An 18,152-nucleotide genomic window follows, 5' to 3' on the forward strand; every position below is an offset into this window, starting at 1 on the left:
TCAAACTCAACACTTGTGCAAGCTTTAAATCACTGTTCCAAATGACATGGCTCCACCCAGAGAGAGGGGGAGGGAGAGAGAGAGAGAGAGAGAGAGAGAGAGAGAGAGAGAGAGAGAGAGAGAGAGGGAGAGAGAGAGAGAGAGAGAGAGAGAGAGAGAGAGAGAGAGAGAGAGAGAATCACGCTAAAACCAGATTTAAGCCCTTTTAATGCACTAATGAAAAGTGTTGTATTTATATGTAGCTGGTAGACGGCAATGTTGTGACATCAGGCCCATTTGTGACTGAATCTAAACCCCTAATGAGAACATTACTGAGCCCCAGGCAGAGACACACGCTGAGAAAGTGACGAACAGGAACGTAGGAGAGTATGAGGGACTAGATGATTGATACAGACCCTGCCACCTCTTTTGACTGCCATCATCTCTTTCCATCCTCCTCTTTGCTGTCTTTCCTGCTCCCACTCCTCCACCCTTCCTGTCTCATACACCGGAACTCAGGGCAGCGGGTCTAACTCAATACACCGTCAAGCAAAAATCAATGAAAGACCAAAACGAGAGATGGAGCTGCGGGATTGAGGGGACGAATTAAGGCCAACTGTACACCTTTGTCATGCTCTGCAACCCTGTCCACCTCCACCTTAACACACATACAGGCAGAAAATCCAAAATGCACCACTGACACACCCGTATCTCAGTCTTTTTGCTGTCTTTCTTGTGATATTGCACGCTAAATCACACCAAAGGACCGGTGGAGTATCATATTATATTTTTTAGGGAGACATGAGTATCAAAAGCAATGACAATCTGACTAAAAGCAATGCCACACATGGGCGTATAAGAAGACACATTACAGTCATACGTACATATTACGCACATTCGCTTATCTAACATCCCATGCTCACAACTGATTTAGCTATGAATCCGTCACAGAGACTGACTCACACACTCCAGTGTTATAGTATGTCCAACACCCAAACCTTGCTGCCCAGACTGACAGGGCTTAATATAAATCCAATGGTGAGTCGGGGCAATAACTCCCAAGGCTTTGGACAAACAGACACATGCACACACGCAGCTCTGTAACAAATTCAAATATAACCAGCTGTAGCGTGTTCCCCTGCCTCTTCTGATCCTCAGTTTGTTTTCTCTTACTCCATAAATCAAAAATGTACATTCTCGTCTTTTCTCTAAAACCCTGATTTCTAGTTTGTAAGCAAGGACGTGATCTGGGGACTGAAACCAGCAGATGGAAATGAAAGAGAACATCAAGAAAACAAAGATTTCCCAGAAGAAAGTTGTACGGGAAAAATATGTCGGGGAAAAACTGATGCATGATTATTCATATTCCCTGCCCTGCTGTGTCTGCATCTGTCTGTGTCTATGTGTTTTTCTAGCAGCGCATGTATTTTCTTTTCACCCCAAGATGGACATTATTTAGACTACACACACTCACCCCCACCTCCCCATTTTCAATTACCGTCTGTCTTAATGGCCCCATCTTCACCCTCATTTTCTGTCCAGCTACCAGGACTGTTAACACAGCAGGGAAACTAAAGCTGGAAACAGTTCTTTTCCTTTAGAGATTAATGAGTCCAAAACATAAATCAAACAAAATCCTAAAAAACACCCATCCTTGCAGCGCTGACCCCGTCAAAGTCCCATGTTACCTCTCGTTCATTCACTTTTCCCTTTCACATCTGTCTCCTTCAGTGCCCATATTCCCTCAGCACTCTTCTCTCACATCTTTCTTTCCCCCCATAAATGCTCCCAATTAATTTTTTTTTTTTTCCCACTCCCCTGCTTCAGTGTCGTCCAATTTACCAATGCACAGCTTCTCCCGCATCTCTCGTCCCCGTTCCTCAGTCATGACTCTCTCTCTCTGCCGTCTCCGCCGCTGGTGTTGTGCATGTGAATGTGTGTGAAAACACTAACCTGCCCTTCTGGCATGCAGAGCAGAGCCAGGCTTTGTCCCTCTTGTTGTAGGTGCAGCAGGTCTTGCAGACGTTGTACTGGCAGTCCAGGCACTGGCGCTTGGGGTTGAGCAGGAAGGTGAAGGGCGCGCAGCAGCGGATACAGCAGTGCTCGTTGAAGCGGTGCTGCTTGGAGAGGATGGAGCATCTGCTGCCTTCCTCCGCCAGCTCCTGCTTCATCTCACTGAGAGAGAGAGAGAGAGAGAGAGAGGAGAGAGAGAGAGAGAGAGAGAGAGGAGAGAGAGAGAGAAGAGAGAGAGAAGAGAGAGAGGGGGGGGGGGGGGGGGGGGGGGGGGGGGGGAGGGGGGGGGAGGGGAGAGACAGCGGGAGGATAGTGAGAGTGGTCGAGAGGTAGAACGTGAATGGAGAAATACGGCGAAGCGGAATGATTGTGGTAAATGAAAAATTAAAAGCGGGGGGGGGGGGCTACCAAAAGAAGGGGGAGGGCAGAAGGGGTCATGGGCTTCCCGTTTATCTCCCTCTCTCACACTGATTCTGTGAAATTAACGTGATGGCTGACATTTCAATTTGGGAGGACCTGTCATGCCTTGTTTGCTCACATCGGCCAAAACACAGCTGAGGAGAGCACGTTGCGCACGTCTTCTACATCCTCCAATGAAAAGAAAGCATGGTATCTTTCTTAATCAAGGCATGGGCAGCACTGTGAGCATGATGACAGGGAATTGGCATAAATCCTACCATACTGAAGGTCCCTTGCTGGAGGTCTCATGCTCAACACACACAAAAGTAGCCTGAGAGGAAAAACTGCGTTCGCGAAAAGGAGTGAAGGAGCACTGAAGAGCTGCACAGTCTCACTTATCCTAACGCCTCAGAGAATTGACTAATTCAGACTAATGAACTATTAGGATTATACACTGAAATACTTGACCAAAGCTTGTTTAAAAAACAAAGAAAAAGTAGCTGCATTCAACGGACTGTATGAATTCACTGATATTTTGCTCATTACAGAACATTTAATTAATAATTTATAAATATCAACATTTAAGTAAATGTTCATATTTAATGACTGATAACAAGAAAGAGAGACTGGATAATATAGGTTGTTAATCAGTGTTTTAACCAGCAAAGCCGTTCTGATATCCGAGGCCTGGGCTCAACTGTTCCCATAAATTATGTACATTGGTTTTTCCCTCTGTAGGATTTGTGCTGACTGAGTAATGCACCATAGGCAGAAGCGCCAATAAATTATGTAATGTTTTGCATTGATATCATAAACCTTTTTATCATTAGAACATATCGCACTTGTGTCAATTATATTTAAATTAATACACATGGAAGAGACTTTAAGTAACACATTCATCCATGTTTACACTGTCACCCATCAGATGGCATTAGGCCTGAATGGGGGCCGAGATGCAAGGATCGAGCTGTTGCTGCTGGCAAGGTGTGAAAGTGGGTTCAGCTCGAATGGGCGGCGAGTCAATTATTTAAGCTGCTCTTCTATACACTACACACAGCCAGGTTACAGCGTACACCGCTCTCACTGATCTGACACGACACAATTACAGAGCAGATGCTAGGTACAGTACATGCCAACACATATGTGCAAAACATAGACACCAAAAATTATTTTTTTACTGAGAAAACAAGCCATTTGTGTCTGAACACACTGATACATGCAAAACACACTTAAACACTCCACTGTGTACAAAAAATCTATGTAATATCCTTCATACTGGGAAAACAAGCCAACCCAAATGTGTTTGAACACAGTAATACCTGCAAAACACACAAACATGTACAAAAGATGTCTGTGGGCATCCCAATCTCAACTAAACCATTAAGCTATACATTGAAAATTAAGTGTATAGCAACACTGAGTGCTGAATATGCAGCATACTGTGAATTTCCTGGGTGTGATATGTTTACGTTTGTCTATGGAGCCAGCGGGGGCATTGCAATCTCCCTTTTCCCTAAGTTATTAACGCTGCTCCTCAAGCAGAGCCTCTGCTGCCACACTGATTGCTTTTCATATGCATCATTAGATGCCGCATATTAACAAGATGAACAAACCATTTCATATACAGTGTCACGTGAGAACCGGCAGGGGTGGGTGGGGGGTGAGGGTTGAAGGGCAGTGGCAGGCATATGTACACTGTAGATAATGACATACACACAGTTACATACCAAGATGATCAAAAGGAGGTTTGGTATTCTGCACACACATGCAAGGTCACAGCTGCTGGGAAATGTTGGCCGCCAATCAAATTAAAACAATTTAAACAAACCTCCAAGCAACATAAACGAGACTAACTGTCTGAGCTGCAGCATCTGGTTCACAAAACATACACACACACCCAGAAGAGAACAAATATATAATATGCAGCATACATTTATATCTCAATAACTCGAAGAAGCAGTTACCTGGAAATCATTTCCTTCTGCTCCGATTAAGATCAGGTTCCATTTTGCCTCTCTGTGTCTGTGATACAGGCATAATGAACAGCCCAGTTATGGCGGCTCGCTACGGCCGTTTAATTAAATGAGTGGGTGAATGTACACATAGATCCAAGGAGAACGGGGTGCGGGGTAGGAGTTATCATGCCTGGTGTCCCATTGCATTACCTCACATCTCTGTTAATGAGACATGATCATCTGTGCTCATCTAGCAGCCGTGACTGTAGATACATGTGGGCCATCCAGCTCCTGAGAATAACAGTAGTCTACCCTTATCAGCAAAGTGACCTTTAGTGTTACAGAAATCTGTAATGTTAATGAGCATTTATAGTTAATTTTTACTATCTAACATTCAAACAGACCGAGTTAATTGATTTTGGACACTGCCAGTGTTTATAAGGAAAGTGGAAGCAGCTCCCTCTCCCTCTCTCTCTCACTCTCTCACACACACTGTTGTCTTAGGGCACCTTTCCTATCAAGGGATTCATACTTCATTTAATACTGAAGTTAAACTCACTAAAATTCACACTTTCATCTTCAAGTCAAGGCAAAACCATGATTTTTTAATTGAAAAATTGAACAAGGTCAGCCACGCAATTAAATGTGGCTTATTCAACTAGTTTACATCATTTATTAATCTGCTGATTATTTTCTGGATAAATCAATGAATTGTTTTGTAAATACAGAAAGTTATGCCCATTAAGGCCTCCTAGAGTCCAAGGTGACCTCTTCCAATTCCATGTTTTGTCTGACCAACAATGAAGACACCTAATCGATGTGTGCTTCTGTGGGCAGCGCCATTCAATAGAGAACATGCATCTACATCGGTTTGAAAGAAGGAAATTAAACTTCTATTTCAGTCGAACTGTCCATAATCCAGTATTGGGAGTCCATTAATGTCTGCAGTTTGGACAAAGAGGGAAAGTGAGGACGATGAAGAAATTGTGACTAACCACAGATCAAAGCCAATTTGCTCTCCTCTGCATCCGCTAAAAGCTTTACACGATTACAGTACAAGGTTAACTCCAGACAAAAGCAGCCATTCAACGCCATTTTGAAACATGATTAAAAAGGTATGAACATGCACACGCTCAGTACAATCTGTTTGGTGGGTTAATGTCCCCAGGTACTCCGCCTCATGGAATTTAGCATGTTGATTAGACAATTGATTACTCAAGCCTTGCATTAATGTCAGCATGATCTATCGCAGTAGCTCTGGACAAATTAAGAACAACAAACTTCTTTGGATGCTAAAAGTTTACAAGAAACCAAACTTTTGAATGAAAATCTATTGATGCAAAAAAAAGTCATTGCAGTGTATGTGTCAAGGGTATGGTGGGCTGAGGGGAGCAGAGCACATGCAGCAGAATACCAATTCAGTTTGTAATTTAAAAATCAGGGCAGCAGATTGGCCTGTGGATTTAATGATATGCAGTGTATTTCTGACAGCCTGTCACTAATGGCAAATATTATTTGCACTGAAGATCTATTAACTCGGTTCTCACATCTCTCATTTCCCATCAAAGTCTGCCCTGCCTCTCCATTCTGACTCACCCTCTCTCTCTCTGCAAGTGATCTATTCACATAGTTATTTTTTCAGTCCCCTCATTTCTCCTGCTCCTTACTTTCCATTTCTGTTTCAGCTGACAAACGGACAGGCTTAAGTTTCCGGGTGAAGTTGAATTAATGTTATGGCCAGATTTGCAATCAAGATAACGACTAACTTCAAGGTCCAGTGGCAGCCTGGCCACAGAACAATTGCAGTTTTTTAAAATGATGTATCGCCCTCTCAGCCGCCGTTCTCCTGCAGTGCATAAGACTTACACCTCTCAAAACTGATGCTGACCAACACACAATGGCCCTCATTTGTGAAAAGTGTGTACACCAAATTTCCAGCGTACACCTGGCGTACACCCAAAACCACGGTGACTTTGAAATATATCAATATGGACGTTGGCGTACGGCACGCTCAAATCCTACGCCAACTCAGGAGGTGGTGTACATGTACGCAAGTTTTGAGTTAGTGCGGAAATGCGCAGAAAAACAATTCCTAACACCACAAAACGCACTGACAAACTAAAAGATATATTATGACCCGCTGTAAAAAAACAACAACATAGTAATTATAAACTTCAGTGTTTATTTTTGTGCAACGTGGACTTCAATGTTTAATTTGTGTGACTTTACCAAAGCATTTGATTTGTAGGTATATGTAGTCCTTCATTTGTAGTTTATTTGGGGTTGCTTTTATTTCAGTGTATATCCAAACAAAAATAGGCTGTGACAAATAAAAGTTGCAGGTCAAACTGACTATATTATTGCCTAAAAACTGAAAAATGGACGCTGTAGATTCACAGAACCAGCCACAAGTCAGCACCCAAATGCGCATTCAAAATGCCATATAAGGTTTTTTTTTTTTTCACAGGGTTTTGCTTTTCTCGATATTTTGAAGAGAATAATAAAATGTTTCTAAAGCAACACGTGATTGGTTTGTCTATGTTTTTCTTGCTCAGCGTTTGACTAATATCTTGCATTAAACAAAATGTAAGCATCATCCCTTGATGTCGCAATAGTAGGAATTGTAGCCGCTTCAACGCAAAAACTATAACTGCACTTAAACAGAATAATGGATGACAGTTAGGATAAATCTGTACTCAGGCCTCAGCTATACCCAGTGGAGCCTGTGCGCTTTACCTGACGTTCAGGGTTAGGCCCGGCAGGCGTGCACGGACTGGGTTCAGTAATGAAAGGCTTTCAATGAACAAAAAATAATTCAGACTAAATATAATAAAAATGACATTCTTCTTCTTTTAAATAATAAAAATAATAATGACATTCTTCTACTAAATAACAATAAGCGTCATTAATAATAAAAATCATAATAAGAATAATAATATTACAAATTGTCATGCAATTATTAATGTGAATGAATGGTACTCCACATCACATCATCACTATTGTACACCCCAATACATGTGACGTGATACTAAATTAGATGCTAATTGTTTCAAAACACCTGCTGTAAAATAATGCATTGTGATAGGTCATTTGCTCATCCAAACAGCTATTTTAACTAGATTTTCACTGTACACCAATTCTCAATGATGGCTGACCTGGCGCTTTTAGTGCGCTTCTCAACCCCCACACTATTAACAGAAGTCGTAAATTGGGTCCATATTTTGTTTTTGTGGCCGCCTTTAATCCCACTCTTTAAACTCCCAAATAAAACAATTTTATTTCTTTCCACTTCCCTGGTGATGGTCTCCATCTCCATGTCGGAGAAGTTCCCCTTCTTTGCCGTCTTCCATGTGTCCATGGCGTAAAATGAGGGCATGGGGGAAGCGGAAACTTGAATATGTAGGGGTGTGTTATTCTAATGACGATCGTTTTTAGCTGCGGCATTTATCAAGGGCAGGTATTGCGTACACCTGGATTTTAAAAGGTACACGCAGCTTTATAAATCACGCGGTGAGAGGAGTGTAAGCATAATCTTACGCCAACATATACGCCCGTTTCTACGCAAGAATGATAAATCAGGGCCAATGTGATGAAATGTGATGAATCAGCTCAGGTGCAATGTAAACACATGTTAAGAATGTGTAATGTTATGCTAATTTGTTGGTCATTTATAGAGACCAATTCAATCTCCTGGTCGCTTTTGTATGTATGGGGTGGGGGTAACATCTGTGAATGATTGAACAACTAAATTTATTCATTTAAACAAGGCAGCCAGAATACAGCTAAACCTCAATCCCCCACTGTGACCCATCCACCAATGTGTCCCTGAGCAAGACATTTAACCCCTAGTTGCTCCAGAGGTGTGCGATCTCTGACATATATAGCAATTGTAAGTTGCTTTGGATAAAAGCGTCAGCTAAATGAATAAATGTAATCACAGAGTAGACAAGGCTGTCACAACAGAAATCAGTAGCCATTTTATGACTACGGTAAAAAAAAAAAAAAAAAATTAAAAAAAAACTAAGGGAATGCAATTAACTGAATTTGTAATCAAAGAATGAGCAATGGTCATCAGACAACAATAAAAGCTTATTAGCATCTCAAAGTTAAATATTTCATTCTTAAAGCATAATACTGCATACCTTCAGGTTCTGTGACACACCAAATAACCCTAGAGAGACCTCTATGCATAAGAAATGGGAAGTAATTACTGAGCAAATAGTGAGGAGCTATTAAAATCTGAGATGGCATAAATCGAACTGTTTAACACCACGCAGGGTGTTGTGTGCATAATACATATCCTATATGTGCATCATAAAAAACTTTAACAAGAGGACATAACAGCGCAGTGGATATATAGCACAACACCCAGGTTGGCGTGCAGAGAATGTCTTTTTGGCCATATATAGTGTGAATTTCCTCCTAAATGTAGAGCCACTGAAATTAAGATGAAAACAAAAGAGATAGAGAGCATATTGTAGCAAAGAGAAGGATCCGTGTGGAGACAAACCCAGTGTGTAGGGTATAGCTGAGAAGATGATTGTGGAGAAACCGAGCACACAATTTACCAGATGATCATTGCTTTGATCCACCTGCTGTGGTAGAAACCCACAACACCAGCATCTACTGTTCACCATTACACCAGTAAATCATACAGCCCTGGATGAGAGATGTGGGAACACAGTGTGTGTGTGTGTGTGTGTGTGTGTGTGTGTGTGTGTGTGTGTGTGTGTGTGTAGTTTGTGTGTTTTTATTGATCTGGGTCGATGTGCATTTTCAAGTGTACAGTAGCTAAATTCACTCTGTAATTGTAAATTGATCGAGGACTTTCTAAGTGCTTTAAGGTGCATTTAATTGAAAGTGGGCAATTTAAAGTTGAAGATGTTTCTGTGCTGTGTGTGTGCACAGCTAAAGTCTGTACGTAGGGATCCTTTCCTGCTGATATTCGGCCTGAAGTGAAAAATTAACACACTGTGTTGTGTGTATGTGCCTGTGAGAGTGTGTTATGTGTGCATGCATGCCTATCTTTGTGCATCCTATGTGCATTAGAGCTGGAAGAATTCTTATCTGCTCCGGGGTGAAAAAAGCAACGAGAACAGGAGCAAATTTAGGCTCAATCGAAGCGCAAAATTTGCATTTGGACCCTGACTGGGTGAAGCCGAGTTACACAGTTCATATGACTTTGAATGCCAGCCCCGACAGAGAGCAGAGAAAACCACTGTAGACAATTCTCAACAGTCGTTCTCCTCTGCAATGCAGTGTGCAGACTGGCACGTGAGTCATAAATTTCAAGGTAGAGGGTTTCTTTCTATCATTCGGCTGTTCGGATTGTTGACAAGCTGTTGATTAAGGTGCAGGTGTGGCAAGGCTGGTGAGCTGAGATGAAATCATATTGCTTTTAATTTATATATTTCTCCCTTTAAAATACTTTCAACAACAACAACAGGCAGTCCTGAAACATTTGAAGTAACCCAATACGTCTACCCACTTCTCCTGCAAGATCATCATCTGCACAGTACAACTTATTTGACTTCAACTGCACAGTCCCAACAGTGTAGAGTTTTGAGCTGAGATTCAGCCAACAAGGTAATTTTAACTGACCAGTGTCATCTATGAGTGACTAGAAATGAAGGAGAGATATTAATGAGTCATCTTCCTCCAAACTCTACTGGCTGATATTTGGAGGACCCTGCCATTAACTCCTGCAGGTTACTCCCTCTAAACTCTAGACTCACTAGTTATCTTCTTTTTATTGTCGCAACAGTGACTGGAAATCATTTTCATATCCACATCTTTTTTTTTTTTCTTTTGACAGCGGTGACCCCAGGGCATCTTATCTGGATGCTTTGTCAACGCCCTTTTGGCGTCGCTTTCTAACACCCTGGGTATACTTTTTGTACTTGTAGCGCTCCACGGTCAAGTTAGCAAGAATAACTATGCAACGTCTGGTTAGACTTTCAAAATAAAGCTAGCGGTTAATGTTGTGAAACATTGCAGTTAGGTTTGGTTAGGCTCTAAAACTACTTGCTTAGGTTTAGGAAAAGATCATGGTTTGGGTTAAAATAACTATGTTACTTACATGACTTAGGCCCCATACACACAACTGCGTTTTCGAATTAAAATGGAGACCTTCTGCTATGTTTGCACCTCCCGTCCAGACTAAAATGACGGAAATGAAGACCTAAAACGGAGAAGTTTGGAAATGCTGCTGACCCCGTTTTGCGTTTCAAAACTCCGGAGGCCGTTTTAGTGAAGACGGGCCAAAACGGAGGACTTTAGAAATGATGACGCAGCCGCTCACGCTCGGCTCTCTGTTTTTTGTCTTGCAAAGCAGAAACAATGATGCTACTGACCGGGTTTTTGACATTGTATTTTTATTAAAATATTATGTACGGTGCAAATAACACTTATCTGCCTACACTTGCCTACTGTGCATGTTGCCGTTTACTTTGCAAACGACTCCCAGTTTGTTTTCCGCTGCCACACTCAGTCCCAGCTTGTTATTGGTGCATGCAAAAAAACAAAAACACAAAATAAACAGCTAAAACGCTGGTGTGGACGGAGATTGTATTCGTTTTAATTCTCCATTTGTAAACTAAAACGGAGTAGTGTGAATGGGGCCTTAAATTACTTACATAAGTTTTGAATTTCATTTAGGTGTAACATTAACGCGTTAACTTGATCGCCTGTGCCACTGGTCAGTGTCACACTTAAATGAAACACACATCACCTACATCACATGTAGTGTAACCATCTTAAGTCTATATAAATTATAGGTGTAATGTCATGGTTCTAGGTTCTTGTTTGGTATATACTGTTTTAATTTTGGTAAACTCTTCCTCTTGTGTCTCTGTGTTCTCTCGTCTCTGTGTTTTGTCCTTGTGTCATTTATTCATTCGTTCTCCTTCCTGTTTTACTTGGGTATTTCCTTTTTCTCTTATTTCTGGTCACTTTCCTTCCTGCTCTTGTGTTTTCAAGCTGTCTTGTTTAACACCTCCCTCTTGTGAATTTTCATTGTTTAGTGTTGAGTCGTCTTTTTTTTGTCAAGTGTCGCTGCCATCTCCTGCGCCTGGTTTTGAATTTATTTTGGATTTTGGATGTTGCCTGATTCATGTGCCTGGGTGTTTGGAGTTACTTTAGATGTGTATTCTTTGGATAATTGCCTGCATCCACGGTTCGAGTTACATGGAAGCCAGTGGGAGCTCAGCTCCCATAAGGATGGTCTGTGGGGGTGTCTAATTCATTTATCAACTACAATAATTTCGAATCACAAATAATGTATTTTTCATTGTAATTAGCATCTACTATTAATTACATTAATCACAAACGTCAGACGTAACAGATGTAAATGAACGCACTTTCCAACTATGCTGCGCATCACATGACTGACAGGATGGCTCCGCACAGTTTTGACCGAACTGGTTGAGGCCGCGACCTGCGAAAATCAACTCAGTTGTATTGTGGTCTACTGTATTACTCTGTATTGACTGCAGCTTATTTGTTTAGTATTTAGGCTTTTTGATGCATCCTCCAATTAGTACAGCACTACATATAATATGCTTGCTACCGGCGACAAGCAGTGCGTAAAATAATAACACTTTAATGTTACCATAGAGGGCGGAATTGCGGTCTCTCCTTGAGCAACAGTCTTTGATGGCATTTTTCCAGGCGATTGAAACTTAACAGATTGCCTAGTGTGAGTAGGCCTACACCCTGTTGCAATATCACAGACATCTGGGGCAAGTAGTGGACTGCTGTGTGTGTGTTTGTGCGTTGGCGTGTGTGTGAGAGAGGGAAATGTTGAATCACGTAATAAGCAATGCTCTCTCTCTCTCTCTCTCTCTCTCTCTCTCTCTCTCGCTAACATGGCTAACAGTGCTAAAAAATGGCTGTAACCTCGTTTTGGTTCCTCAACTCTTACTCTCTTGAAACCTTAATATTTAAATGTGATAAAACCCTAGTTTAACACTGTGCACAAACTTTTTTGTATTTTTTAAAAATGAATGTAGCTAACTTATACAGTATACATTATTAATAGTGTTCGTTTCTTTGTGGTGGCCTTGGAAACACAGACTTGCTGGCTTTTCTCTCTGTTCTTTGTTTCTTCCTCACTCTCCTCTTCAGTATAGATTGAATTACAGGCGAAGTGGTGCTTTTATTATATATATAGATATATATCTATCTATATATATCTATCTCTCTCTCTCTCTCTCTCTCTCTCTCTCTCTCTCTCTATCTCTTCTTTTCTTTTAGGTAGTGTATGAGATGCTCAAGGTGACCACAACAGGGATGGTGTGATGCTGCTGCTGGTATGAATAAATCCCAGAGGTATTCAGATCCCTAAATTTCAGAACATCCCCTTTCTTGTGGGTGACAACCTACTACTGATGCTGGCCCTGAACCAAACAGCTTCTGCTTGGCCTTTAAAAGAAGGCAGCCCCATCACAAATAACCAGTGTGTGTGTGTGTGTGTGTGTGTGTGTGTGTGTGTGTGTCATGATTATATGCAATTTATTGTTATCGGCTTCATGTAGTCACATGCATCACATTAATCCTGCAGGCTTTCCAGTCTGTGGAGCTAAGAGGCGTGTTAGTAAACACTATGGGGAAAAAAGACACATATGCAGGCATGTAAGCATAAATGGATGCACACATTTAAAAGACACATGGGGACGTAGACTGCTCTGTGAGTGATGGTGCTGTCCATATAGGGACATTGACGCACAGTCCGTGTAAATACTATGATGCATGCCAGATCTATAGGTCCAGATGACACACAATACCAAATTGATAAAATGACTAGATTATTAATTCTTCCAATCAGTTCAGTTCACCTATCTGCAGAGATTTTCACAGCACTTGCAGCTATAATCGGCTGCATTAGTATAATCTGATTTTAATTGAAAAAGTTGGCACCCACACTCACTTTTGGCTCTTTGAGTAATGCATATATAGAGTAATAACGTTATTAAAGCATATGCACATACTGGGAGTGTTAATATTGACATGGCCAAATGCATTTTTAATGTCAAGTTTACCCACAGCTTTACTACAAAGTTAGTGCAATTATTAAAGGCTATATGCAGGAGAAGAATCAATTACACACATCTTCCAGGCAGATTATGAGACCAACACTGGTTTAAGTTAATGTCACCCTTACTTTTAACTCTTTCCTGCCATTTTTTCCACCTTACACATAGTTATAATTCCTCAAGGTTCACTGTTTTTCTTATGACCTATCCTATTTTTTCTCTTTTTAAATCTCCTCCCTGTTATCTACCCTTCTGTGCCCCTTTTTCCCTGAGAATTTGTGACTTTTTGATGCCTTTCAAACCTGTGCTACCATCAGTCCAAGCCTGTAAGTGTGTAAAATTGTGCTTTATACACTCCAGCTATGGCTAAGTTACCCACTGATCTTTATACATCGGCACTCCTCAGCTTCTTTATCCATCCCCCCCCCCCACCCCACCCCTCTCCTCTCCTCTCTGTGAACCCCGAGCTGAAATGAAGTCTCGGGGCGATGGGGGAGAGTTCTCTCTGAACCAACTTGGCTGGCGACGATTATCCAACAAGTCAATAATGAGCCCTCACTTTGGGAACAATCCAAGTCAAATGTGTGCTCCGCTGATAACGTTTCTAATCAGAATGGCATGCCTACGTGGCAACTATGTGAGAAAATGAGAGAGAGATAAAGAGTTGGAGAAAATAACGTGCACAGACAATTTACTGCACACTTAGCAAGGTGCTGAGATAATTTAGGAGTGAAGGAATCCATGCATTAATTTTGCATTATGGGATTATTGCTTGACTCGTTATTGACAGATTAAATCTAAATTCTTCTCTGCAATGGCCATAATCATTTTCCAAAAGATTTAAACTGGAGCAGTGCACAAGATTTCCTCTGTGTCAAGAGAGAAGATGGGCAAAATACGACTGCAAAGCTACTTTTAATGAATACTGAATTTCATATCGCCGCTCAGAGGCTTGAAAAAAAGTCTAACAAAGACAAACTGAGGTCACAATTGTCTAAAAATGCAAATAAAAGCTCTGAGTATATATTCAGTGTGCAGGTATATTTTCAGAAGTTTCCTAGATATTCTTACCTCCTTTAATCCATATCTCAATCCCTGTCACTCATCTCATCAAGCCCTCTATTGAAGCTCCATCATGCCACTTCTCCTTCCTTTCATCCCTTCATCCCATCTCTCCAGCTACATCCCAGATTAGCAGCTGTAGCCCTCACAAGCCACAGTAGCAGACACAAGATTGTTCTTTCCTCTGCTGAATAATCTCTATTCACACAGGAAGATCCAACCCAATGTGCCACGAATGCTGCTTAAGCGTCAACCACACAGAGATACTAAGTGAGGAAGAAAAAGGGAGCAGCGGCTGAGCACACATCCAACACCAGTGCCTCTATCGGGGGGGAATTAACTGTTTGTAGTGAATGGGAGAGTCAGTCTGTTAGGCTCCCATAAGAGAACAATGGCAGTCTACAAAATGCTGCAAATATGCTACAGCATGTATTATAAATGTTTCATATAGAGTGAGGCAGCAGTTACATTAATACCTGTGATTCACCGGAAACGCTTTTAAATTTAACTTTTCATACAGTTTTAAAACAGAAAAATGTTTATCTACTGAAAAAAATGTTTACCTTACAGCTTAATTTTGACATTTACAGCTTTGCATTTTTGAAGTTTCCTCCTAAAATCTCAATCTAAATCAGCAGCTTGTGACCCTTCATCTCGCTATTCAGTGACAACATCAGCTGCAATTGTACCACACAATACGCTGTGTGGTGCACATTAGCCATGCCGTACGAATACCGGGTTTTAGGGAATGTGCTACAGTATATTAAGACAAGGCCTGGGATAGCCGCGAGGGAATGAGTGGCTATTTCTGTAGCAACAAAGACGCAGGAGCTACACAAGAGCATCATTCACTGAATTCCCCTGTGATGAGAGAGGAGAGCTGCATGCAGGGAAAATAAAGAGGAATGAACAAGGATAAGACAGGCAGAGACGAATAATTAGGGCCGAACCAAGCAGAAGAGAGGAGGGTTATTTTTGGGAGATGCCAATTCAATTACAGGGGATGGGGGTTTGGCTGTGGCTCTGACATAATGGGGGCTTCGGGCTCTCGTACTGGCCGGGACTCCAGATCCCTATTAGACCCTAAGGGGGGCCTGACTGGCAGCCACAGCCCACCTGCTGTACCTTAGTGTGTGTGTGTGTGTGTGTGTGTGTGTGTGTGTGTGTGTGTGTGTGTGTGTGTGTGTGTGTGTGTGTGTGTGTGTGTGTGTGTGTGTGTGTGTGCGCGCGATGACGAGAAAGCATTGTCTATGTGGATCCATGACAGATTTGACACTTGTCACATTACGACACACACTGATGCGCGCACACACACCAAATCAATCTGTTATACATTCTGGCAACAGCAAGGGGAGGGCATGTCGACTCCACATCCACAGATATAGAGACAGAATCAAATACACACACACACACACACACACACACACAGTATGTGTTTATGGTTGTGTGACACCCACCACCGTGGCTCAATGTCAGGCCCAGGGAGAGCAGCAGTTTGTCAGAGGTGATTTGGGGAAAGAGACGGCAGAATATGGTATCGGATGTAGAAGAAGAACAGCTATTGATTGTAGCCCAAGAAAGCAGGGAGAGACTGTATAGCACTTTTGATTTGAGCAGCAGAACGATCACTAATGACAAAGAGCTGGGAGGCAGTGGTGCTAAGTGCACCGATAAAATGTGTTCTCATTTCAACAGTAAATCCAGCAGTGAAACACTTTCAAATTAATGATTTATAAGGAAGACACAGTAAGAAAAATAAAAACAATCAAACATCAAAAGGAAGAAACAAAATGGTAACATGGTAATGGCTGATAATGTCCATGTGGCCCTATTTGCTGACGGATCAGTGTTGATAACAAAGCAACAAGCCTAATGTACTTCCCAAGGCTGACAGACATGCATATTGGCTTTATGATAATACAGTGCAGGTGGCAAATCAATAGAGTCAACAAGGCAGAGACACTCCGGGCCTAACAGTCCATGTCAGGCAGTATGAACTTGCTACAAGCCATTCACACCTGCAATACACAGGGAAGCAAAAAAGCAATATTATTTCACCTTTTCTACCTATCCTACAAAACAACAGTCCATGGATCTGATTGAGTGGTTCAGTCAGTCAGGCACACAGCATAGACACAGAGAGAAGCTATTCCTCAAAACGTAGCTTTATGAACTATAACACAGATCCTAACGTAATGGAGACTGACAGGAGTTGAAAATCTGTCACACCGCAAGAGTGAATTTAAATTAGAATACAACTAAATCAGATTTAACATTAACATTAGCATTATTTAATAAAGTTTGCATTTAGAAAACTCCCATTTTCACATAGTCCTTTTGCATTCTATTGAAATGACTTTAACCTTGTAACAAAGCTTTCTTATAATGGCTGCTGTTAGCTGAAGCCAACAAAATTTCAAGTGTCCTTAGATAACCCAATAGAACCACTCATAAATACAATTACCTCAAAACACATATACACCCCTCTACAATATCTGGATGGCTTACACCACAGGGAGTCCAGACCACTGTGGGCTTGTCCTTTCAAGCCACACACATTCATTTCCACAGTGGTTCCTGAGGCACTCTCTGTGATAAAAAATGTTTTTTTTTTTTCATTTTAGATGGAAATCTGCAATGAGTGTAATCTCATAAAGAGAAAATCACATCACTATACCTTTGTTTCGGGTCACCTTCGGTTTCTTGTAGCAGAGGGGGGGAGGGGGGGGGGGGGAGGGGGGGGGAGAGAGAGAGAGAGAGAGAGAGAGAGAGAGAGAGAGAGAGAGAGAGAGAGAGAGAGCGAGCGCTGAGTGGAGCAAAGACATTTATCACAGCTGGACAGGTGTAGCTGAGGTAGAGGTCAAATGACCAGGACTGCCTGGGAGATTACTGATACATGAACGGAGACTTAAAAGGTGTTGTGCTCCAGCAATTACTGCATATTAACTCACTGTTTATCCCTCAGAGTGCAGCCACACCAGGAGGAGTTGCAGCAAAAACATGCACACAGATCCACAGATACAGAGACACGCATGAATTCATGCGTCCTATCATGTCCGTCACATAGTTTGGACACTCCCAGCACGCACTCAAGCCACATAGAATACAAACAATATCGCATTCAGGTTGAGGCAAAAATGGCTCGTCCATTACAGGATGTTCACACACACCTGTCAGCTTATAGCACGAGTCATCATTTGTGTGCTGTCACGCAGAGTAGGCAGAGCTCATAATCAAACCGCAATGAGTATATTACTATCTAGTCTATACATTTAAATTAAATCTGGTTTAGATCTGTATGTAATGGTGCTATAATCAAAATAAGACAATACGAGTATAGCAGAAAGATCTAGGGTGTCCCTGGCCAGTCATCTTTTCAATAACTCCGACAGCAATGACAAGGACTGACACGCCATCCATTCTCCTTTATTGGTAACCTGACATTGACTCATAGGTCACACTGTAGCTTAAAGGTTTTAGAGTGCAGAGAGACAGCTCCTTGTACATAGGTGTCCCCATGAGTTTCAGAGGACCTAGCACTTTTATGTTATAGGTTTAATGTATTTTAATTGGTGTAATATCATTCCTTAAATTTAAAGGAACTTAATTTTTACATTGTAAGATAAAATCAGCTACACCTTTTATGAAGTGATAATTCCTGGTTAATGCAGTAATGGGATACCTTTACCTTGTCTGACATTATATTATTATT

General features: G+C 41.5%; 1 protein-coding gene across 5 annotated transcripts in view; it reads right to left on the bottom strand.

Annotated features, from left to right (window-relative positions):
- Positions 1-18,152, bottom strand: part of LOC119908844 (myosin VIIA and Rab interacting protein) — a 119,045-nt gene that overhangs the window by 64,681 nt on the left and 36,212 nt on the right. For all 5 annotated transcript variants that reach the window (XM_038726773.1, XM_038726766.1, XM_038726757.1 and 2 more), the window contains exon 3: positions 1,933-2,154. In XM_038726773.1, coding sequence (XP_038582701.1) covers positions 1,933-2,154 — 222 coding nt within the window. The remainder of the gene's footprint in view (positions 1-1,932; positions 2,155-18,152) is intronic.

Source organism: Micropterus salmoides, unplaced genomic scaffold (assembly GCF_014851395.1).
Source record: "Micropterus salmoides isolate LMB-PRFRI ecotype aquatic unplaced genomic scaffold, ASM1485139v1 Ms_hic_scaffold_1, whole genome shotgun sequence".
NCBI classification, from domain to species: domain Eukaryota; kingdom Metazoa; phylum Chordata; class Actinopteri; order Centrarchiformes; family Centrarchidae; genus Micropterus; species Micropterus salmoides.